General features: G+C 39.6%; 1 protein-coding gene across 3 annotated transcripts; it reads right to left on the reverse strand.

Moving 5' to 3' along the window:
* Positions 1 to 238: 238 nt before the first annotated feature.
* On the reverse strand, positions 239 to 22258 carry LOC117425881 (zinc finger and BTB domain-containing protein 40-like). Of its 3 annotated transcripts, none has more exons than XM_058993451.1 (18): positions 22043 to 22258; positions 19789 to 20506; positions 18795 to 18922; positions 18084 to 18282; positions 17272 to 17417; positions 16275 to 16467; positions 15071 to 15207; positions 14094 to 14292; positions 12641 to 12777; positions 12133 to 12304; positions 9323 to 9703; positions 6532 to 6738; positions 5793 to 5957; positions 4737 to 4951; positions 4047 to 4209; positions 2923 to 3009; positions 1407 to 1576; positions 239 to 669 (listed from the first exon to the last, which is right to left on the reverse strand). In XM_058993451.1, the coding sequence occupies exons 2-18, from the start codon at positions 20498 to 20500 to the stop codon at positions 472 to 474; spliced, it is 3609 nt and encodes a 1202-aa protein (XP_058849434.1). In that variant the 5' UTR covers positions 20501 to 20506; positions 22043 to 22258; the 3' UTR covers positions 239 to 471. The 3 variants fall into 3 exon arrangements, with proteins under 3 accessions (XP_058849434.1, XP_033899059.2, XP_033899060.2); XM_034043168.3 differs by having other exon boundaries at positions 22066 to 22257; XM_034043169.3 differs by having other exon boundaries at positions 17272 to 17414; positions 22066 to 22256.
* Positions 22259 to 23101: the final 843 nt, after the last annotated feature.

Consider the following 23101-nt stretch of genomic DNA (forward strand, 5'->3'; position numbering starts at 1 on the left):
GTACATTCAGCTTCCTTATACTGACGGACAGCAGATTCAAATAAAAAGGGATTTTCATTTAATTTTCATTAGACTGCACCCAAATAACAATTAAAGCACTGAGTTTATAAATTTGAAGCCCTGGAACTCTAACATCAGACAGTATAAACTCAGCTCTAAGGTAAATGCTTTGTGACCATGGTCTGATAAAAAAAAAAAAAAAAAAAAAAGAGAAGACCCAAGGTTGCATTATTTTTTTTATTTAAATATTTTTTTTTTATTATAACCAACAATGACGAAGTGTATTTAAATCTGCTAAAACTGACATCCGATTAGCAGGAAGTTAAAATACCATTCTTTTTTTTTACGAATTAATCTTGAAAGGATGTTTTGTATGTACACAGTATTTTGTATTTGCCTAGAAATTACTAGACATAAATAAGCATGGCAAAAACGGTGAAATGTGCTAAACTAGGTGTGTCTCGTCAGACGTCACTGAGCTTCTGCTCCGCAGATCAGAGTGACTGTTCCATCCAGTAAGTCCTCCATGCTGACAGCGACGATCTCCGATCCGGACGCATTGTTCTGGGAATCTGCCAGGGCAACATACACTTGTGATCTGCCGAGCTGAGACTCTTCCAGGGCAATCAACTCCTCGGACACCTCCGTCTGTTCAGATGCCTGGATAACCTTAAAAGTATTTATCAACGGGAGTAAAGAATAAGCGCACATAGCCCCTTCGTTCACAGTAAAGATATACAACAAGCATCTTACACATCTGTTTTAAATGCTACTTCAATTGGTGATAATAATTAGTGCTGGGGTGACACATTTATATTCAAATATTCTTTCATTTTGAATTAACTGGAAAATAGTTTTTCAGTAAAAACAATTCTCTGGGAGTATTTTATTATTTTTTAAATGGCCTATTAAGAAGAGAAACATTCCACTGTACAGTAGAATGCTACTTATTTCAGATGTCATTTATGACTTGGTTTCCTTTCCATGATATCTGTTAGATAGTCATTTATAAATTCTGTAATTTGAACAAATAGGAACATGAGCATGTGTGGTGTTTGTTGAAATACAGTAATTAAATATACCCAGCACTAATATTAATAATCTTCCAAAAAGTATGAGAAACTGTATAATAAATACTTGTTATATAATCAAAAAATATTTACAGTTCTATACAAAACAAACTTCTTACACATATCAGTTAACAATGCAGAGTTAATCATTTCTGAAAGTAGACTAACTATTTCTTTCTAAGTTTTATAGTTGTTTTTTTTCTTTCAGATAAAAATGTGCTAATAACAGGTCTCTGAGAATCTGGCCTTATGTCACGCAGTAAAGGTAAATTAAGCCAGTCCATCACAAACATGCCCCCATGCTGTGTTGAGTAATACTTTTCTACGAGGCGTTACCATCTGTGCTGCAGTGGCTGGAGTCTGGGCCAGTCCTGCCCCCGGGTGCTGGGTTTGGAAGTGCTGTTCCAGAGCCTGCTGGGAGGGGAGGAGCAGATCACAGTGGCCACACCGGAAGGCTTCCCCGTCGTGGCTGAAGTGCTCTGTGCCAACGTGGTTCTGCAGTGCGCCTGGGTAACGGAAGGAGGCCGGACAGGAGAGGGATTTAAACAGCTGGGCGAGTTCAGAACCTACAGGTGCAAACTCACTGCACAGTCAGGACCTTATTATTTACAGGTAGATTGTCTACGGATAACCATTTTTAACGTACTTTAAAAATATTTCCACTATTACTACCTACAGTGTATTACATAAGCAATAACCCACGACAGGGGGTAAGACATATCTTAGTGTTTGACTATAAAAGAAATATACAAATGTTGAATATCTATTTGGCCCCAAGTCCTTAACTGCCACTATGTTGACCCACACACGCTTTGATTTTCAGGAGGGGATTCACCACTAGCCGGTCAGGTGATCTTGGTCAGCCAATCACAGTGTTCTATTTATCCAAGCCATTTTATAACATGCTGTAATGTACCTGTATGTCTCTCATTGCTGCTTTAGTGAGACATTGCAAAGCTGATGCATTGCTGAAAAACAAAGCTGCTTTCCAGTGTGCTAAAGAACAGGCGTTTTCTGTCTCGGGCATTAGGTTTGAAATTATTATATTACAGAATGGAAAAACTGCATACGACACTTTAAAAGGTAACCGCTCCTAAATAAAGTTTATTTCCACAAGTTGATTTTTTATTGAATTATTTTCTGACGGGTCTTATATTCAAGAAATTATGTTAAAGAGTAAACAGTAAATATTGTATTTTATTCCCTTTTCTAGTGATATAGTTTGCTGCTTTCCTGCAGCACAATCAGGAGATGAACTTCCATGATTTATGAGCTGTTTTTTACATTCTCTACTCTGTAACAATGTTGTGCTCCACACTGGTTTACAGTATTTATTTGTCCTTTTTGGGACATTTTATTTATTGTTACATGTTAAAAATATTAGCTTTTAAGGATGTTTCTACTTCTTATAAAATCTTATCCGAATACAAAAATGTTTTCAATTACATTTTAGTTTTGCTCGGCTGAGCTAAAAACAGAGCGTCCACACCCCTTGCTGCTGCGTGTAGTAGCAAGAGGGTGACTGTTTAGTTCAGAGCGAGCTTGTCCATCTTCAGCTAAATCTAGCAGAGCTGATGTAAACAAACTGGTAAGCCAACTGGACTGCCTGCCAGGGAATGTTACAGTAAAATAATAAAGGTAAACAACAATATAAAATTATACCTGAAAATAAATTTGGCAAAATAGTGTTATGTTTTTTAAAGTATAGGTACAGTTCTAAACCTAAAGTCTGGGTACAGTTCAATTAAAGATGTGAGGGTCCGAGGATGTAAACATGTTATACCATGAACCCTGCTGCAGTTCTAATAAAACACATGTCTCCTGATGAATACTGATTATCAATCTGGCTCACCTGTGTGTTTGGTTGTGGTGTGCTTCTTCAGTAGCCCCAAAGTAGAGAAGACCTCTTTACAGCTCTGGCACTCATAAAGCTCTGCATCTATAAAGCAAACAGGTCTGATAAATGAAACTCATAAAACATCAACCTTAAAGCCTGATCATAAGGTGTGTTCCCAACTCCCCTTAAAATATTACCACTTACTTGATAATAAACACTGAAAAGCATCACAGAAAGATTTCATATTCTTGACATGCCCCCTCACTTAAAGCACCAGAGCTAACTAAATAATTCCAGTAAATCTTATCTTATATGGATTACCATCACTTTGAAAATCTAACATTGTTTTGTCATTTTTTATCACAATTTGGAATAGCCAATTATTTTTAGGCTCAGCTCACCGCTACCACCCCCGCGCTGACTCAGGAGCGGCGAAGATGAACACAGGCTGTCCTCCGAAGCGTGTGCCATCAGCCGACCGCTTCTTTTTCACACTGCGGACTCACCTTCCAGCCACCCAAGAGCTACAGCGTCGGAGGACAATGCAGCTTACAGGCAAGCCTGCAGGCGCCCAGCCAGACCACAGGGGTCACTGGTGCACGGTGAGCTGAGGACACCCTGGCCGACCTAAGCCCCCTCCCCACCTTCCCCCCCGGGCAGTGCTTGGCCAATTGTGCGCCTCCCCCTAGGAGCTCCCGTCCACGGTCGGCAGCGGAATAGCCTGGACTCGAACCGGCAACGTCCAGGCTATAAGGTGCATCCTGCTCTCCACGCGAAGCGCCTTTACAGGATGCGCCACTCGGGAGCCCCCAATTTTCATTTCTGTACTTATTTGTGGCAGCTTTAATTCACTTTCATTGAGAATATACAGATTTACCAAGTACACTGCCATAGATGAAAAAAAGAACACATTGCTACTTCCTGGTACCTAATCACTTCCTGTGCTGTAGGTCACATGGTCTGTTTTATAGCTAAACATTTCAGTGAAATTTACCTTAAGCAGGGAAGAAATCTGGCACAGAGTCGTATTTGAAATGTGTACTGTATACTGAATTATAAAAAGTAATGTATTACTTCACTCAACTGAATAAGATATAGGTCCCTACTGTATGGTGGAAAATAGGGTCTTTAGTTTTTACCTGCATGATCTGCTTTCATGTGTCTTTTGAGAGATGTTATGTTGGGAAATGATTTGTCACAAGAGGAGCACGGGAAAGAAGCAAACTTTGAAGAGCGATGATTTTGGGCAGCAAATATATCAGGATGATGGGTGCGGTTGTGATACCACAGTCCTGAGAGTTGCTGTAAAAAGATTCATCACACAGTTAAAAAGTAATCTAATAATGATGCACAAAATTATTCTTCCGATGTAACTCTACTTATGTTGAAATTATATATTTCACAAACTCCGTATATAAGTGAGTTCCATGATGAATAATTCTTAAACAGTCTAGAGGAACTTTTACAGTTATCTAAAATTCTAACTAATTCTATCTAAAATAATTTCCATATAAAAAACTGGTGTCAAACCTACTGAACCAAGCGCACTAAAAACTGACCCTGATAAAAACATCGGCACGCAATGGCCAGTGGCGTCTATTTTTATATTTCTAAATTTAGCATGTTTGAGTGCTTTATAGTTATGGATGAAAGACTAAACACTGCTTAAACAGCTCCTTACTTTGGTATTGCCCCATGGTGTGCCCAGGGGTTCTACATAACATATCCAAACTTCATTGTGTTATTATTCTATGCTGTTAAATTAATCCTACAATAGAGAATGGGATCACAGTGAGTAAATGAGAATAAACCCCTTGGATGAATCTGACCTGATATGCTTTGTTGCAGATCTCACATTTGAAAGGCTTCCCTCCCACGTGGGTGACCATGTGTCTCTCCAGCACAGAAGAGGCACTGAAGACTTTGGAGCAGGTCTCACAGGGGTAGTACTCCCGAGGATGGACCACCTGGATGTGCTTCTTGTGTTCATCCATGGTGGGGAAACTCATCCGGCACTTCTGGCAGTCATAGGGGTCTTCGATATCTGAGCACAAACAGACAACACGCTCACAGTCACAGGGGTCCTCGATATGAGCACAAACCGGCAAACTAAGATTAACTTGACTTTGTTAAAAAAAAAAATTAAAAAATACAAAAAAAATTAAATGTCTGATAAAGCCTAAAAGTCCCATTCTAGTCCTGTATAAGGGTTTATGGTGCTGCTAAACGGAAATCGTATTACTTTTGCCTTTTTTTTTTTTTTTCAAAGCAGAGTGAATGATGTGAAAATCGCCCACAACTGGTGTATTCACAGCAACTTCAGAACTTCAGAAGCTGTAGATTTGCTGTCACCCGCTCCCACATATTGGCTGTTGCAATCCTAATCATAATAAGTGACAGCAAAAAAACTAAAATAAATGTTACTTGAAGGTGTACAATAATAAAGGATCTACTCTGGATTTGAATGCATTTCTAACCAAACCTAAAATCTTACCAATGAACTTTCAAAAGTGCTATACCATTAATTAACAAGCGTTTCATTTATTTATAAACCTATATATGGTAAGAAACTAGAGCTGGATCTACAAGTCATTTGTTGCACAGCCAAGCTGCTATCACTGCTACTGGACTGCATGTAGTGGCTAGTTGTAATATGTAATATTTGAAAAGCTGACAACTATACAAGAAATAGAAATGAGTAACACTAATCGCAAGAAGAACAAGTTCCTTGAGCTGACTGTTTACAACTCTGCTTTACTCTCCAAGATGCAACCTGCAGGGGGATTGCAGTACACAGTTTAATATTTCATTGAACTGACCCTTATGTCAGGCATTGACAGATAAACAGAAGGCATAAACCCCCAGCTGTTGAACTGTGCACTCACTGTGGAAGGTGTGCAGATGGACGGACAGGCCGTTGGCTTGGCTGAACCCTTTCCCACACTCCCTGCACACGTACGGCTTGTCTCCCGTGTGCGTCCTCACGTGGCGGGTGAGCTCGATGGACTGGGCAAACACATTGTCACAGTACTGGCAGGCATACATCTTACCTAGGAGAAAACACACAAGAGCACAGGATCCTGAACTCACTTCAAGAACGGGTGCAAATAAAATATGTACTTGTGGACTTTAGTGAAGAATTAAGCATACTGAGCTTTAATGATTATGGATATGGCAGGAATGTATTCGACATATTTGTATTAATCTGAATGTGATATTAAGTATGATATTAAAAATATATTAAATCAGGTCACATATTAAACCTTGAACACTAGTTCCAAAATGTGTTGGACAGTTTTTAGTGTTACTGTATGTAGCAGATATACAAATGATTTGACTAGCAAGCCATGTATTCCTCTGCTAGGTTAGACGCGCCCTCTTGTCACATAACAGTCACTTTGCAGATGTATTAAACCATGTACTAGACCATCAGAAATGGTTTCTTTATTTTCTGAAAAATTACTCGACTCTCTACCACTTGGTTACCAAGACACAAAAAGTAATCAAGTTGGAAAAGCTAAATAATAATAATAATAAAATAGTATTAGAAAAATGCTTAGAATCGGGGCCTGTATGCCAACATAGGCATCTCCGATCCCCTCATGGAAATGAAAAGGGCAGCACCTTCAGAGTGCTTTTTCTTGGTGTGGTAAGCGAGCGCCGCAGCCTGTGTGAACATCATGTCACAGTGCTTGCAGAAGAAGGGCCTCTCTCCAGTATGCAGTCTCTTGTGGTTCTTCAGGGTGGAGTTGGCAGCAAACTTCGCCCCACATTGATCACAGGAATAGGGCTTCTCATCAAAGTGGTCTGCGCGCTTGTGGTAAAGCATGCCTGCAGAACAAGGCAAGTCTACATGTAAATAGTTTTATTGTAATGAATTGGCATCTCGACCCACTGAACTGAATGGAAATGCAAGGGCTGGACGTGAACCGCGATCCATATGGTTCAAAGACAAACACCTTACCGTTCAACTAAAGAGCAAACTCTGCAGTTGAGGGGAAAGCACGTGTCTTATGCTAATGTCAGTGTTATTAACTCATCAGCCGCTAGAAGGAGATTCATTACAATATGTTCAATTGACAATTAAGTGTAATTTGTACCTGTGATGCACACAACCTTTTAGCCTAGAGAAGGAAAACCTCCACACTTTACAGCCAATAAGTAAGTCATATTTTACTAAATCAAACAGGAAACTTAGGACTGTAGCGATTCTTTATTTTTAGTTGTGTTACACAGAGGGTTTCAAACGGTGATAAATCACTCCTCTGAGTAAAAGTCTTAAAAAAAAAAAAAAGACAATGTAATTTGAAGCTATATTTACTCTTTAAGGAAAAAATGTAAAGGTTTAAAGAACATCAAGCTTGAGGCAAAACTTTCTGAATAGACCCCAATGGGGCATAGCGCTGTGTTTAACGGGTTACAGAACACCCTGCAGCGCTTCCAAGACATGCATTACATTAAGCTGTGACCCTTTCATTCATATCACAGCGTTATATTTTTAAACACTCATCATGGGTCATAATCATCTGGGGAATACATTTCCCAACATTTACTGAGGAGCGTTCACCAGGTCTCCTGTTCCCACAATACACCACTCATTTCAATCAGAGCACCAGCATTGCTGCACTGAACTGGATACACTGCGATGTTTAGAAAAAGTTAAAAAAAAAATTCCCTAGCTGACTTACCTATAATGTGTGAATAAAAATATCAAAACAAAAATCGAGAGTATGTTGACAAATACATACAGCTCTGGAAAAAATTAAGAGACCACTGCAAAATTATCAGTTTCTCTGGTTTTACTATTTATAGGTATGTGTTTGGGTAAAATGAACATTTTTGTTTTATTCTCTAAACTACTGACAACATTCCTCCCAAATTCCAAATAAAAATATTGTCATTTAGAGCATTTATTTGCAGAAAATGACAACTGGTCAAAATAACAAAAAAGATGCAGTGTTGTCAGACCTCAAATAATGCAAAGAAAATAAGTTCATATTGATTTTTAAACAACACAATACTAATGTTTTAACTTGGGAAGAGTTCAGAAATCAATATTTGGTGGAATAACCCTGATTTTCAGCACAGCTTTCATGCGTCTTGGCATGCTCGCCACCAGTCTTTCACATTGATGTTGGGTGACTTTATGCCACTCCTGGCGTAAAAATTCAAGCAGCTCGGCTTTGTTTGATGGCTTGTGACCATCCATCTTCCTCTTGATCACATTCCAGAGGTTTTCAATGGGGTTCAGGTCTGGAGATTGGGCTGGCCATGACAGGGTCTTGATCTGGTGGTCCTCCATCCACACCTTGATTGACCTGGCTGTGTGGCATGGAGCATTGTCCTGCTGGAAAAACCAATCCTCAGAGTTGGGGAACATTGTCAGAGCAGAAGGAAGCAAGTTTTCTTCCAGGAAAACCTTGTACTTGGCTTGATTCATGCGTCCTTCACAAAGACAAATCTGCCCGATTCCAGCCTTGCTGAAGCACCCCCAGATGAGTCCAGTTTTCAGCTTTGCCCAACACCTGGTCGTCTAATGGTTAGACGGAGACCTGAAGAGGCCTACAAGCCACAGTGTCTCGCATCCACTGTGAAATGTGGTGGAGGATCGGTGATGATCTGGGGGTGCTTCAGCAAGGCTGGAATTGGGCAGCTTTGGCATGAATCAAGCCAAGTACAAGGTTGTCCTGGAAGAAAACTTGCTTCCTTCTGCTCTGACAATGTTCCCCAACTCTGAGGATTGGAAACCTCTGGAATGTAATCAAGAGGAAGATGGATGGTCACAAGCCATCAAACAAAGCCGAGCTGCTTGAATTTTTACGCCAGGAGTGGCATAAAGTCACCCAACATCAATGTGAAAGACTGGTGGAGAGCATGCCAAGACGCATGAAAGCTGTGCTTGAAAATCAGGGTTATTCCACCAAATATTGATTTCTGAACTCTTCCCAAGTTAAAACATTAGTATTGTGTTGTTTAAAAATCAATATGAACTTATTTTCTTTGCATTATTCAAGGTCTGTCAACACTGCATCTTTTTTGTTATTTTGACCAGTTGTCATTTTCTGCAAATAAATGCTCTAAATGACAATCTTTTTATTTGGAATTTGGGAGAAATGTTGTCAGTAGTTTAGAGAATAAAACAAAAATGTTCATTTTACCCAAACACATACCTATAAATAGTAAAACCAGAGAAACTGATAATTTTGCAGTGGTCTCTTAATTTTTTTCAGAGCTGTATATTACTGTGATATGGCCAACATAAGATAAAGTAACATGAAACCTCAGAATTCTGATTAAGCTTTTTTGGAAGTTATGGCTGCAACTGAAAACCGTAAGTAAATGAACACCCTGATCTTGCATTTCACTCACTGTAAACCTGGCCAGATCATTAATAAGAATCTTCATTTCTCTTTACCTGACTGATGTGCAAAGCTTTTGCCGCAGATGTCACAGGTCACAGCCCCCTGCTTCCTCTTCTTCCTGGGAGCGTCTCCGTGGGACTGCGAGGTGTGGAGCTGCAGGGCTCTTAAAGAGGCCACGGTCTCCCCGCACTCCAGGCACTCCACCGGAGCCTGCGAGGACAGGCGGCAGCGCTTCAGATGCACCTCCATCCTGCACTTGAACTCAAAGCTCTTGTCACACCACTTGCAGGTGAAGCCTTGCTTGCTGCTCCTCTTCTGCGTCTCCTCCTTCACCTCGGAGGGGCTGCTCTCCTCATCCAGCATCACCTCCATCTCCGCACCGCTCACCTGGCGCTTCTTTAGCTTCCCTTTGGCATATTCTTCAGTTTCTGTTTCTAGTTAGAAAACAAATTAGAAAACATAACTGGGTAACTACAGAAAATGGGAGTGATGCCTAATAATCTGTCACAGGTGCAACCTTACACCTGGCATTCTTCAACTGCTTTGGAATGGAAATAAAACAGAACTTTGATGACTGGTGCATCAAATTGTTTGTCTACAAGCTGACAAGAGAAGGGATCAAATTGGGCATGGCCAAAAAAACACTGGCCATTATTTTCTTTTGTGGCAAAGATGATCTCTTGATAAACTCTCCACCAGCCTCTTACAGAGAATGGCATGCAGAAGTAACTCATTGAGAAAGAACGGCACAGAGTATTAGCAATACATCTGAGCATGTTTTTAAAACATTATTATGGGAAACATTATTAATCTTATTAACTGTCAATTCAGGACATGTGTCTCAGGTAATAAGAGTGACAAGAATATCTATTGAAAACAAAACATATTTACAGCTACAGACAAGAGTAGTGGCACCCTACACTTAATATAAGAATTCCAGAAAACATGTTTAGCACAAGCATTCCAACATCCATTGAAGAACGTTTTGGCAACATAGGAGATAATGGTCAAGACAAAAGAGTTGGATTGACGTTTAAGAAAAGCACTCGTAGCAAACTACAAAGGAAATGGCTGCAGAACAGTTTCAAGATGGAAAGCCAAAATTCACAACCCGAGCAATAATCAAGAAGTTCTATGAACAGATTAAACTAAAACTCTTGTAGGAAACGGACAATTCGGATACAACAGGTAGGAGAATCATCAGAGCAGCTACAAAAAAAATCCAAGACTAACAGCCAAGGACTTAAAGAAAGATTTAGAAGCATCATGCATAATAGAGCACCAAAGAACTGTAGAAAGGCACCTGAACACAGAAGAGCTGTGTGACCTCGCTGCAAACCACTTTCAAAGAAAATTCATAAAACAAACCATCTAAAATGTGCCAATAAATGTGAACAGGAATCTGAAGAATTCTTCAAAATTCTCTGGTTCACTGAGACTAAAATATAACTTTTCCCCCAAAATGGACCACAGTATGTTTGGAGAAAAAAAAAAGGAAAATCATCAATGAAAAAACCTGGTCAGCCCAGTACTTAATGATCTTGTTCAGTCAGTTAGAATTATATAAAAGAGGAAAAGAGCAGCCTAGACGATCAGTATGTATAACTATTCAGGGACTGGGATGAACCAATAAGGGGATGTCACGAGCATGCTACTGCACTTTGTTGCAATAATCAAGGCTTTGCGTGTTTCTTTCAGACAAAGGTCAAATAAAGGGACGATCCCTGGAAATCTTGTTCCTAGCTGTGTAGCAGAACAATAGAACTGCAATCTTATAAGAAACTTTGAAAGCTTCCACATTTTCAACTCAATACCTGCCCTAATGAAATTAAAGAAAGTGTTGAAGTCTTATCAGGGAGAGGCACTGAAGACCAGCTTCTCTTATATTAAAGAGAATCTCCAGAGGGCACCCAGGGGATAATGGACATCCTCTCTATAAAAATTCTGCAACAATTCTACTACAGAACTAGAACATGATTAATGTAACTTCTTATCTCCTTTAAAAAACTGTTCAATCGCCCTTTTTCCAAGAGTAGCACACGGCAGACTCCCTGGATAGCTTCACTGCTGTTAGACTAGCCAGAATTGTAGTGAGTGTCTCCGGGTGCTCCTGAGGTTTGTCCCAATAGGGCACCTATTGTACCGACAACCTTTTACTTTTCAAACACATTTTCTTTTTATTGACATGCAGCAAACACCTGTGCTTTTGTTAAGGATCAGTGAAGTTGCACACTCTTCTTGAAGAAATCTACTAGCGCTGCATACAAAACTGTGTTTGCACATCCACTGGCTACATGGGTCTAAATGTGCAGTTTTGATAGAAACACATTATAGTAAACATTTTATTTAAAACATAATATATGGTACTACAATAGGTTAATCTGTTTGCAAGCCATGCTTTCAGTTAGTTTTGCACTTCCTTGGTTAGTTCGCTTGGAGGGTGAAATTTTCCCCGACCCTTCAACGGCTTCTTTCCTGTCAACCAACAAGATGCTTCTGCTATTGAATGACATGCTTTCAGCCAGTAACTTGCTTTGGCTGAGAAAACAGTCCTGAGGTGAAAGGACCAAAGAAGTGCAACAGATTACCAGAGAGTAAGGCATGGGTTCTTTAACCCAATGTAGTACCAAATGTTATGTTTTGAAATGAAAATACTGGTTTGCTAGAACATGCATTTCTTTCACAATTGAGACCTATATAGCCAATAGAAGTGCAAAACATGTAAGATTTCTGAGATTATTGTGTCAGCTACGATCACTTTAACAGGAACTGTTAATTTATCCAGGAGAGGAATCTGTACAGTCTTCATGTACTGCACTGCAGACTCTCTGTCCCAAACATTCCCTTGACTTTAGTCTCCTACCTGCTCGCTCCAACTCTTCAATCAGTGGCATGAGATTGGGAAAGGACTCTCTGATGATGCACAGCAGCTTGCAGAACGGAAGAGCAGAAATTGATTTTTCTTCAAGTATTTTACTTAAAAGATTCGTTACTGACTCCCTTGGACCTTCCTTCTTGCAACAGTTTCTAATAATCTGTGAAACAAAACAGGATAGCATTGAAAGAAATTTGATTTAAAAAAGACATGATACTACAAGTTATAAGCAAGATTTGGGAATATAATTATTTATAAATAACCATCTGCATATGACCTTCAAAGAACATCATTAAGACATTATAACATGAATGACCCTGTTCAATAACATACTGTAACAGATGTGAATCATAGCTAGCCTTCATTAGTGCAACCAATTACAAACTAGAAACCATGCACAAGCAAGCAGGTAACCCTGGCTAGATTCTAGAACCTCAAGGATTTTCAGGATGATGAGCGAATCTAAAGATAACATGGATGCATGGGTTTATTTTACCTCAATGACTTCCCCCGTTGGACACTCCACTCCCTGCGCTACACAGGCTAATAACACGCCAAGGTCATCAATCGTCTCTGTGACCAACTCCTTATGTCTGAATAAAATATCCAATGCTCTGCTTTCCTTGTCAAAGACTAGAAAAAGAAAAAAAATATATAGATTTCACATTTAGAAAACACTTGTGTTCAGTTTGTCTGCCCAATTTACATCTACAGTGAATTCAATTACTGTATATTGCCAGATATCTGTACTGCACTTCCATCTGGTGGGCATTTATATTAAACGTTTTACCCTACCGAGACCACTTGCTTACTAAACAACGGCAACATACCTTAAGAAACAAGACGTCCTCCAGTACTGGCCTAATTGTTATCCATTTAAGCAATGCAGTGGTGACTGCCAGAACTGGTCTAACATGTATTGCAGAACACCCTGTAGTGTTTGACAACAGACATGTGTTTCTTGTATCCCAGCACTATATTTTCAGCATAATTATTATATATTATGTATATTATATTCTAAGGTCTTTAATTATTGTGATGGCCATCATAGATCTGTCTGATGACCGTCACGGTGTATCCAGATAATGCTTCCTCCTGCAACAATGCTGATGATCTGATTGAGCTACAGCTATCGGGGCACATAAATCCAGCAGGGTTGTGGAAGGAGGGAGCATGATCTGGTACATTATCAGATCAATCCACTTTCTAGGGCAGTGATACGTACACCACAGGTTATTGAAAAGATAAAGTAAGTGGGTTCTGTTACACATTACAAGGTATTCTGTAACCAATTTTGTGGGCAGGATAGAATTGACGGACGGTGACTTATTTTAATGTCATTTTTAGCTTTACAAGAATGGCATGGAACAAGTTCTGAAACATACATGAAACATTTTGAAATGTAACTACATAAGGTGATACACCCCTTAAAGTGTTATTGAACACCTTGTAAAGTTTATAAGAAACACATTACATTACCTTAGATATGTCTGTATTGCAGTGATATATTTAATCATATTGATGACATTTTTAATCACACATCATGGGTCATAAATAAACTGGGCAATACATTTCCCACATTTACTAGGGAGAGTTCACCAGAAGAGAGAGATTTTTTCTTCCTAAAACGGCAGCTCATCCAGATGACTGGTTTTCTGTTCCCACAATGCAACTCATTTCAACCAGAGCACCAGCACTGTTGCATGAGGGAGTGTGAACTGGATACACTGCCATGACAGGAAGAAAAATCTCTCTCTCTCTCCTGGCAAAAAAAAAGTAATTCCCCAATTTATTTACCTATGATGTGTGAACTATCGGGAATGTTGAAAAAAATAAATCTGCAATATGGACAACATAGGATACAGCAAAGAAAACACTTAAATGGAACACTTAAATGTACCTATTCTGTACAGAAATGTTTAAGAAATACTTCCACTTTGAAACCACACCTGATTGGATGAGCTTATCCGCGTCTGGGTCCCTCCTGATCTCCTCTATCAGTAAAGCTAGAAGTGGAATCCCTCCCTGTGCTCGGAGCAGCATCCTCCACACGGACAGGGTCTGTATGCTGCGCTCCTCCAGAACCACAGAGATCAACCGGCCAAAGCTGCCAGGGTCCTTATCCTCCTCCAGCATCCTCTTCATGAACTAATAAAACACAGGGACAAGGGAATGTGGGAATCCCTGCTGTATACACTATCGGAACGTTCAAATTAGCCAGGTTTGTTTTTTTCTTTTACTATTTTAAGGTGTTTGCAATCATTCCGAGTAGTTCTGGGCTCCTCTGATACTGAGATTGTTTCTTTAAATCTTGCTTTACCTGGCTATGAGCTTGTCTGAAGAATCCAAACTGCCAGGCACCGAACAGCCATTCATTCAAATCATGTGGCACCATGCCCTTTCACCTCTGCCAGCCCCACCTACTCTCTGTCTATATACATGTGGAGTAGGTGTGGCTTGCAAAGTTTGAAAGGTCACATGATTTAAATGGGATGAAGAAGCTCTTTTAGTCCCAGCACTAACGATTCTCCAGACAAGCTCATCTTGAAAACACGGAGCACTTCCATGTCTGTTTGTGTTGTAATTGTTCATGTTAAATTATTGTTTTCTTTTGTATACAATGCTAGGTGGAAGAGGGTTTTAAACCCCCTTTTCCAGGGGGCAATGTTAGAGTTGAAACACGTTTCCCTTTTTCATTTTGCTGCAACAATGAAACGATATACTTTGCTTCTTAAACAAGAGGAATACAATGAACAATTCTCTTAAAACAACACAGATTAATATGGTTTTCCCGTAACGTTGGTTCTGCAGTCACTGTCGTTTCTTCTCCACCCTATACACGCTTATATAAAATTCTACTTTACAAACACAAATCTTAAGAGTAGATGGCAGGACAGGTGTGAGGAGAGGAATGAAAGCAGCACACCTCTCTTTCCTCTGTAGGGATATCTCCAGCTGCTGCTAGGCTGTCAGTAAGAGGCTGGGGCTCACTCAGTATCTCACAGAGGTTTTCATGGTATCTACTCAAGAGCTCTGCTCCATATTCCTCTAGGCTCTTCTCTTCTGTGGGTTAAGCGTTATTTAGTTTAAATACATCTGTACCTGCAATAGCACATTCTTCAGAGAGGTGCATCATTTATATAATACAGCATACATATCAATGATTGCTTAAACAACAAGTTTGTCAGAGACAAACAACCCCTGCCACAGATGCATACACAAAATCAGAACCAGAATTATGAATTATTTCCTGCCTATAGGTGGTAGCGTAGAATCAATTTGACTGCAAACCAGTACAAACCAGTAGTAGCTTACAGGCTACGTTTGATTCAATTTCTTTATGCAGTATTTTTCATTGTATCGTTGAATGCTGCCAATAACAAAATATAACTAGTTTTTATTAGAAAATGACGAGATTGTTAAAGTGATAACCTTCTTTCTGGTAAATGTTGATCAGCACCATTTTTAAGAAACAGTATTACAAACACCATACTGTTCTTATACAGGTTTCCCATAGTAAAAGTATAGCAAAGGGTAATAAAGCACAGTGAAAGTATAGGTAAGCATTGTAAAACCTAGACAGACATGGTAAAGTATATAAACAAATAAAAAACATTGTAAACTATAGTATAAGCCTATGACATGCAAAGGGAAAACTGCGAAATGGCGAATGTGCCGTGGTAAACCTCTATTGGGTGTAGACAAGGAGATGTGTACTGTAAGAGAATGAGATTCAGAGAGTTGAGAGTAAGATCGAATGTGACAAAGATTTAAAGGTAAATATGTCCTATCTATACTTAGTATTGCATGTCCTGTAGCCTGACTCTAACCTGTTCCCCCGCGCTGTGCCCACTCTGCTTCAAGTAAAGCAATGCATCACATACCTGTTCCCCCGCGCTGTGCCCACTCTGCTTCAAGTAAAGCAATGCATCACATACCTGTTCCCCCGCGCTGTGCCCTCTGCTTCAAGTAAAGCAATGCATCACATACCTGTTCCCCCACGCTGTGCCCACTCTCCGCTCTGTGCCCTCTCCGCACTGTGCCCACTCTGCTTCAAGTAAAGCAATGCATCACACACCTGTTCCCCCGCGCTGTGCCCTCTGCTTCAAGTAAAGCAATGCATCACATACCTGTTCCCCCGCGCTGTGCCCACTCTGCTTCAAGTCTCTCCAAAAGCAGCTGCAGGTTGGGGAAGGCCTCTTTAACTGCATGGAGCAGTTTCAACAGGCTGGTCTGATCTACACTCTTCTCTGTTGTCACCTTGTTCAAAAGATTTGCAATGGCTTCCTTGGGGGACACTCCTTTACAGCACTCAAGAACAGTCTAAAGAAAAATTAAATAAAAACTGATTTTCCTCTCTGGGTTTTAGGATTCAGAAATGGTGCTTTCAAACTTTAAAACACTCAATTAACATGTAGCCATTGGGGACCCCTGAACTAGGAGTCTTTGGCATAATTCCTCTGGAACCCTGCAACTCTTTAGGTGTAGCAATATACCTGTTATACATGATTGTGTAAAGTCAATGCACTGGCTGATTAGTACACAACCCTCAGGGTATAGCTTTCATATACTTCTAGGTAGCTAGGTCTGTGTCCAGATTAAAAATTACATTGCTGCTAAATGTGTGGAGTAGTGGTTAGGGCTCTGGACTCTTCCAGTGCTAATGCCAAGCATCACAGCACCTGGTCATGATGCCAAGTGAAGCGACCCTGGCTCAGTGTGGAGTAGTGGTTAGGGCTCTGGACTCTTGACCGGAGGGTCGTGGGTTCAATCCCAGGTGGGGGACACTGCTGCTGTACCCTTGAGCAAGGTACTTTACCTAGATTGATCTAGTAAAAACCCAACTGTATAAATGGGTAATTGTATGTAAAAAATAATGTAACTGTATGTAAAAATAATGTGATATCGTGTAAAAATTGCAAGTCGTCCTGGATAAGGGCGTCTGCTAAGAAATAAATAAAAATAATAATAATAATAATAATAATAATAATAATAATAATAATAATAATAGATGGAAACTTTAGCTCAAGCAGTAAGCAGCAGTCATTTCCATAGCCTCGTGAATTTAGAAAAACCAGGCATCCCCAGGGCATAATGCAAGAGTATATTTTGACATTTCTCCAGTACCTCCTTCTCCAGTTCTGTTAGAAATCCTTCCGTTGCCATTTCCAAGCACTCAGTGATGGGGCTCAGCTCAGTCACACTGTCCCCCAGCTCATCGACATGAGCAAGAAGCAAGTCAAAGAACCTTCTCTCCTCTGGAGCAGCACCTGCTGAGCCCACACACACAAACTCAGCATTTCTGCTGCTCTGAACAAATGGAAAGCCCTAGATCACCCACTGCCCCACATAGCCCCATGTAAACATTTACTGTAGAGCACTGTGTCACACATTTAAAGATGTATGCATTAAATAACTTCATCTAACCAATTCATATGAGTTGCAATTACTGCTTGTAACAAATTTGAGCGAGTGGTTTTATAGAAAGCTAAGGCAACAAGAATGTCAGTGACATTCATCTTCTTCTAAGCCAGCACTGTATATTCTTAATTACAGCCAAATCCAGCTTCTAGCTATCAGTAATAGGAAACAGAAGTATATTCAAGTACCGTATGTCCTTATGCTAAAGTATAACCAATGGTCTTACATAATCAAGAGCAGGGGAAGAAAATAAAATAAAAATGTGTTCACCTAATAAATGATCTCATGTCCTCAGTCAGCCACTGTAAGCTCCACTTCTAGTGTCCAGTTTGCAAAACTGTTCTGTTCATATTTTAATGAGGTCACTCCCTTTAATTCAACAAACAGCACTGGCAATAGCATGTTTTGTTAAACCAAACTGAAACACAGTTTGCCCCCTATTAAAGGTTTTAAAGTAACTATGCGCCTCTCTTGCAAAAAGCAGAAACTGTGTCATTAACATCATTCCGATCTCCTACCTATCTGTGCGGCACAGCTGTCTTCTCTTAGACTTCTAGTCTGAAGCACATTGTTTAGCTCTGGGTAGGAATCTCTTAAGAGGTCTAGTACTGATAACAGGGTATCCACAGGGAGACTCTTCTCATCAGTGACTTTGTTGAGTAATCTGTCAAAAACGTTCGGACCAACTTGATCTTCTTTACAGCAATCTAAAATAATCTGTACAGGAAAATAAAATGTAAAAAGCAGTGAGAGGGAGACATTGCAAAAAATCAGTTGATTTTTACATTACATAGTCTTACTGGACAAAGCATTGCGTACTGTTTAAAAAAAGCTGTTGAAAGACTAACACTTTTGTTGTAATAAATTTAAACTAGAAAAGCATCACTGAATTGCATAATCTAAAGGGTACCTCAAATCATATTCAAAGGTTTGTAAATTTGAAGCAAGATAGAAATGTGAATATTAACCGATACACCCACAAGTTGAAAATGATGTGGCAGTGAAAAGGTTAATGTCAACTGGACAGCAGCTGCAATGGAACTTTATTGAGAGAATTACAGAAAGCATGTTGTAGAGATAATGTATTTAACACTGTCTGTTGGATCACACAGAGTTTCCTTAATATACACAATTTGAAACTGCAATCTGAAATGATTTACTAAAACATACAAGCTCCTGCCACAGGGATGCTCGTTCATTCAGCAACTATAGACATGTATTGTTCTTACCTGTTTCTCTGAGCTTGAAAGTGACTCACAGGTCTCAACTAAATGAATGAGTGTCTGTGCATCTTTAATCGTTTCAGCAATTCGATTTCTGCTCTGCACCAAAACCTCCAGGTCATCCTCAGACCCGTCTGTGAAAATAACCAACACAAGCATTCTTTATACAACGTGTTCAGAAATATGGAGGAATTCTTTAAGAGGAAGGCACGGAAAGACCTGTTCAATGAAGATATTCTTTATGGCAGCACAACCTCTCTCCCTTATAATTTCCATTTATTCTGCTTTCTGTTAAGCTAAAGAGTGAAGATTGTATCCTAAAAAATACATTATTATCTGTTGGTATCACAGACTTTTATTAGCATTAATCTTGTAATGCCTTACCTATAGTAACATTAGGTACTTCAACATTCGTGCTTATGAGGGTCTGTGAAACCAGCTGTATGACATACAAGTTCTCCTGCCTAAAATACTCACTATATAGGTCTCAAATGTGCAGTTTTGAAAGAAACACATGTTTTAAAAATCTGTTTGCAGACACTGCTTTTAGATTGTCTTGCACTTCCTAGGTCATTTCACCTGGAGAGCCAAATTGTCCCCACCCCTTCAGGTTCTTCTTTCCTGCCAGTAACCAACCAGCTGCTTCCCCTATAGACTGATATTCTTTGTTCTGTAAGATCCTTTGACCCAGAAGACACTGCTGGGGTGAAAGACAAGGTAAGAAAGCTGAGGACTTTCTTTCACCTGGTGTAGTACCGGGTGTCCTTTGTTAACATGAAAGTACACGTTTGTTATAGCATGTACATTTCTTTCAAAAACTGCACATTTGAGAGTGTGTATTGAAAAAAGTGCACAAGGAGGAAAATTTACAAAACACTTCTGTTAGCAACAACCACTTAAATTGACAGTTTTGAAAATATGCATTGATTAATTCCAAAGTCAAATAATCCCAAAGAGCTGCAGCTCAAACCAATTCAACAAAAAATAATAACAGTGATACCAGATAATGCTAATCGACATCTCTTCCGAGGTGGAGAATCCTCATGGCTGCCTTCTGAAGGGTTCTGAGTGCCACTCTCCTCGGTCAGACTGTCTTTCACTTCTGCAGAGAATATAGGCTTTGTAGACCTTTCCAGGTCCCCGATTTCACTCAGCTGCTGATGAACTTCTTCCAAAAGGGGTGTGTCTTCCTGTGCTTTTTTGAAGTTCAAAGTGGTGGGAAGCTCAGGGGCACCTTTCTCTGACTGGTGCATGGTTACTGCAGCAGGTACCATTGTCTGGTTGTCCCTGGTATGATCTGGAGCAGGTTCTGCGCAGCTAGCATCTCTGCTGGGCTCTGCTTGTTCACACATGGATCTTTTTAATAAACTGTTTAGGATATTCTTGCAGCTCACTGCCACATCGAACATCTGCAGGCTGTCTGCGATGGAGATGACTTTGGTAAAGTTGTGTTTGCCGGGGGGCAGCTTGCCTGTGTAGATCATCTCCAGCAGGTTAGCAAACTCATCTGAGGTGGCAACAGAAGGGTCTATGGAAATCGTCTCTGAGTTCTCAAGCAGTGATTTGAAGAGTAAGCTGGAGGCAGCCAGGACTAGCTTGTGGGCTCTATAGGGGGTGACTCCTAGGAGAATGGTGCAGTCACAGAACTGGCCTTCCTTCCTTAAAGTGTAAAGCTGCTGCATCAGCTGCCTGCTGTAGTTGGGAAGCTCCATGAGTTCCTATAAGAAAAAAATACCATTTGGTACAAAGACATGAAACAATAATAACAGTGAAAAGGAGGCTAGGAGTGAATGAAAGGTGAAGATTGGTGTAGTTGTCGTGTTCACCATTTACAGTGTGACAGATGGACGGAAGGACATGATCAGTGCAAATGTTTCAGAACAAAAACATAACATTAGCAGTTTCTTTACTATGCTGCACTGGAGCATCTATCCTGTGGGATCCATTATTTATAAGTGTTGTGCAAAATGTTCCTTCACTTATGTATACACCTGCTGTTTACTTTTCTATTATGCAAATTATCAAAGATTAATTTTAAATGTCACATATAGGCAGACAGCCTCAATATACCCCCATATTCAGATAGCATCAGTAGCAAGTTTAATCACAATTGGAAACGTGGTTCTCTAAATATAAATATGTAGGTGTGATATACAACCAGTCCAACTGTCAGACAGGCAACTCCCATACCCACCCAACCCTACTATGATTGCCCAAATAACCTTCATTATCAATTTCAACCACCTATAGACAGATAGACAGACTGTACATGCAGATCCTGAAAGTGTGTAGCGAGGCACTTCCACAGTACGCACTCCAGATTTCACCCTGTACCCGCGGTGAGGGGTAATAAGCACAGCTGTTGATGTCAAATTATTTTACTATTACATACATATACATTATATATATATATATATATATATATATATATATATATATATATATATATATATATATATTAGCAATATTGTCTCTCATAAGAATGTCATGAAAGTAATTCCAATCTAATTCTCATGAAACAATCGTTGGAAATCGGAATTCACGACACACTCTCTATATGGCAATAAAATGCGAACATCACAGTGAAGAAAACATTTCTGTTTTTTAAAATGAAAATGTAAAATCAAGTAATGTGGAGGGGAAAGTTGATCTCAATATTGCCCTGTGTTATGAAGGTCCATTTTGATTATGAATAAACATTGTTGTGACTTAACTATTCACTTAACCTCACGTAATCAACATTAACTGTGACAATTTGTTCATGAACAGTATTTTTATGTATAAAAAATAAAAATGTCTTTTTACAGGTGCAAAACTCAAAACAAAACACGACGAAAACAGTGTATAAACTGAAGCAACAGCTGAAGTAGCTGTGACTGTCTGTGAATCAAAAACGAATGGAATGCTTAAGAATTAACACGGACTCAATTAAACCACAGATAACTTGTGCATAGGTAACAGAAAGTTGGAAGTGTTGTGTTTAAACCTGGGTGACTAACATAACGTATAGACCATACACCCATAATTGCTACTGTCGGATTACACTGTTCTCTAGGAAAATAATAAGACAAAATGCAAACATTGTTGTGAAAAGCATAACGCACATTTCAATAATCATATGCGCTATGATTACGACCGCAATGGAAAATAGAAAGATGTTGTATTTTGCACTGGACAAACCTAAACTACACAAAGCCCAGCTCAAAAAAACGACTGCTATGATAAATCAGAAAGTACAAGTACCCGCGGCATACCTAATTAATATCGGTTCTTTTACCTGGCTCTCTGATTCAAATAATCCAGCTCTTTATTTAAACTCAGTCCACGAACAAATTTCAACAGGAACAATAAAGATATTTTTGAAAATGCAACTTTAGCAAACACAACAAACATCCGCCATCTTGAACTCTGCGACGCACAGCCACCCTCCATCCCGTGACACGGGAGCCTCAAAGACATCATCACGGGGCAATAGAACCGCCCTCGTCACATGATGAAGGAGCGCGTAGTGTTGCTTGTGTGTTTTGGGTGATTACTGCTCGAGACATGTTGTGATAATATTTTGAAAGAAGTAAGTCGACTTTTCTCTAGGAAGCTTGACTGAAGTTGTCAGCCGTTGAACGCGTTTCTACAGCACTGGTAGTACACATTAACCATCATTATTGACGGGAAAAGTGAACTCCTGTAAATCACTGAGCGCTTTGAACCACTGGTTAACAAAAAGATTCACTGATCCCAATCACATGCTCTTTAGTGCCATCTAATGGTAGATCTGCACACGCCAATGTCATTAAAGTCAAGGCAAGGAACTATTAAATGTAAAACTGATATACCTATAAATTATAAAAACAGTGTTTTTTTGTTTCTTTCTTTTCAATTCACATTCAGACAATAACAGCATCATTGCAAGTGTTCTCTGCTCGTGTCATAGCGCATCACTGGGCTTTGTTTTCACCTTCATCCATCACATCACACACCTGAGGTGCTTTCAACTAGGCGAACTTTCGCAACGAACTGTGTTAGGTTTGAACAGGGCTAGTTGACCGGTTTCATCATAACAATGCTAATAATACTAATATTATTATTTTATTATTATTTATTTCTTAGCAGGCGCCCTTATCCAGGGCGACTTACAATTGTTACAAGATATCACATTATATGTTATTTCATATTATACAGATATCACATTATTTTACATACAATTACCCATTTATGCAGTTGGGTTTTTACTGGAGCAATCTAGGTAAAGTACCTTGCTCAAGGGTACAACAGCAGTGTCCCCCACTGAGGATTGAACCCACAACCCTCCGGTC

This window comes from Acipenser ruthenus, chromosome 20, assembly GCF_902713425.1.
Source record: "Acipenser ruthenus chromosome 20, fAciRut3.2 maternal haplotype, whole genome shotgun sequence".
NCBI classification, from domain to species: Eukaryota; Metazoa; Chordata; class Actinopteri; order Acipenseriformes; family Acipenseridae; genus Acipenser; species Acipenser ruthenus.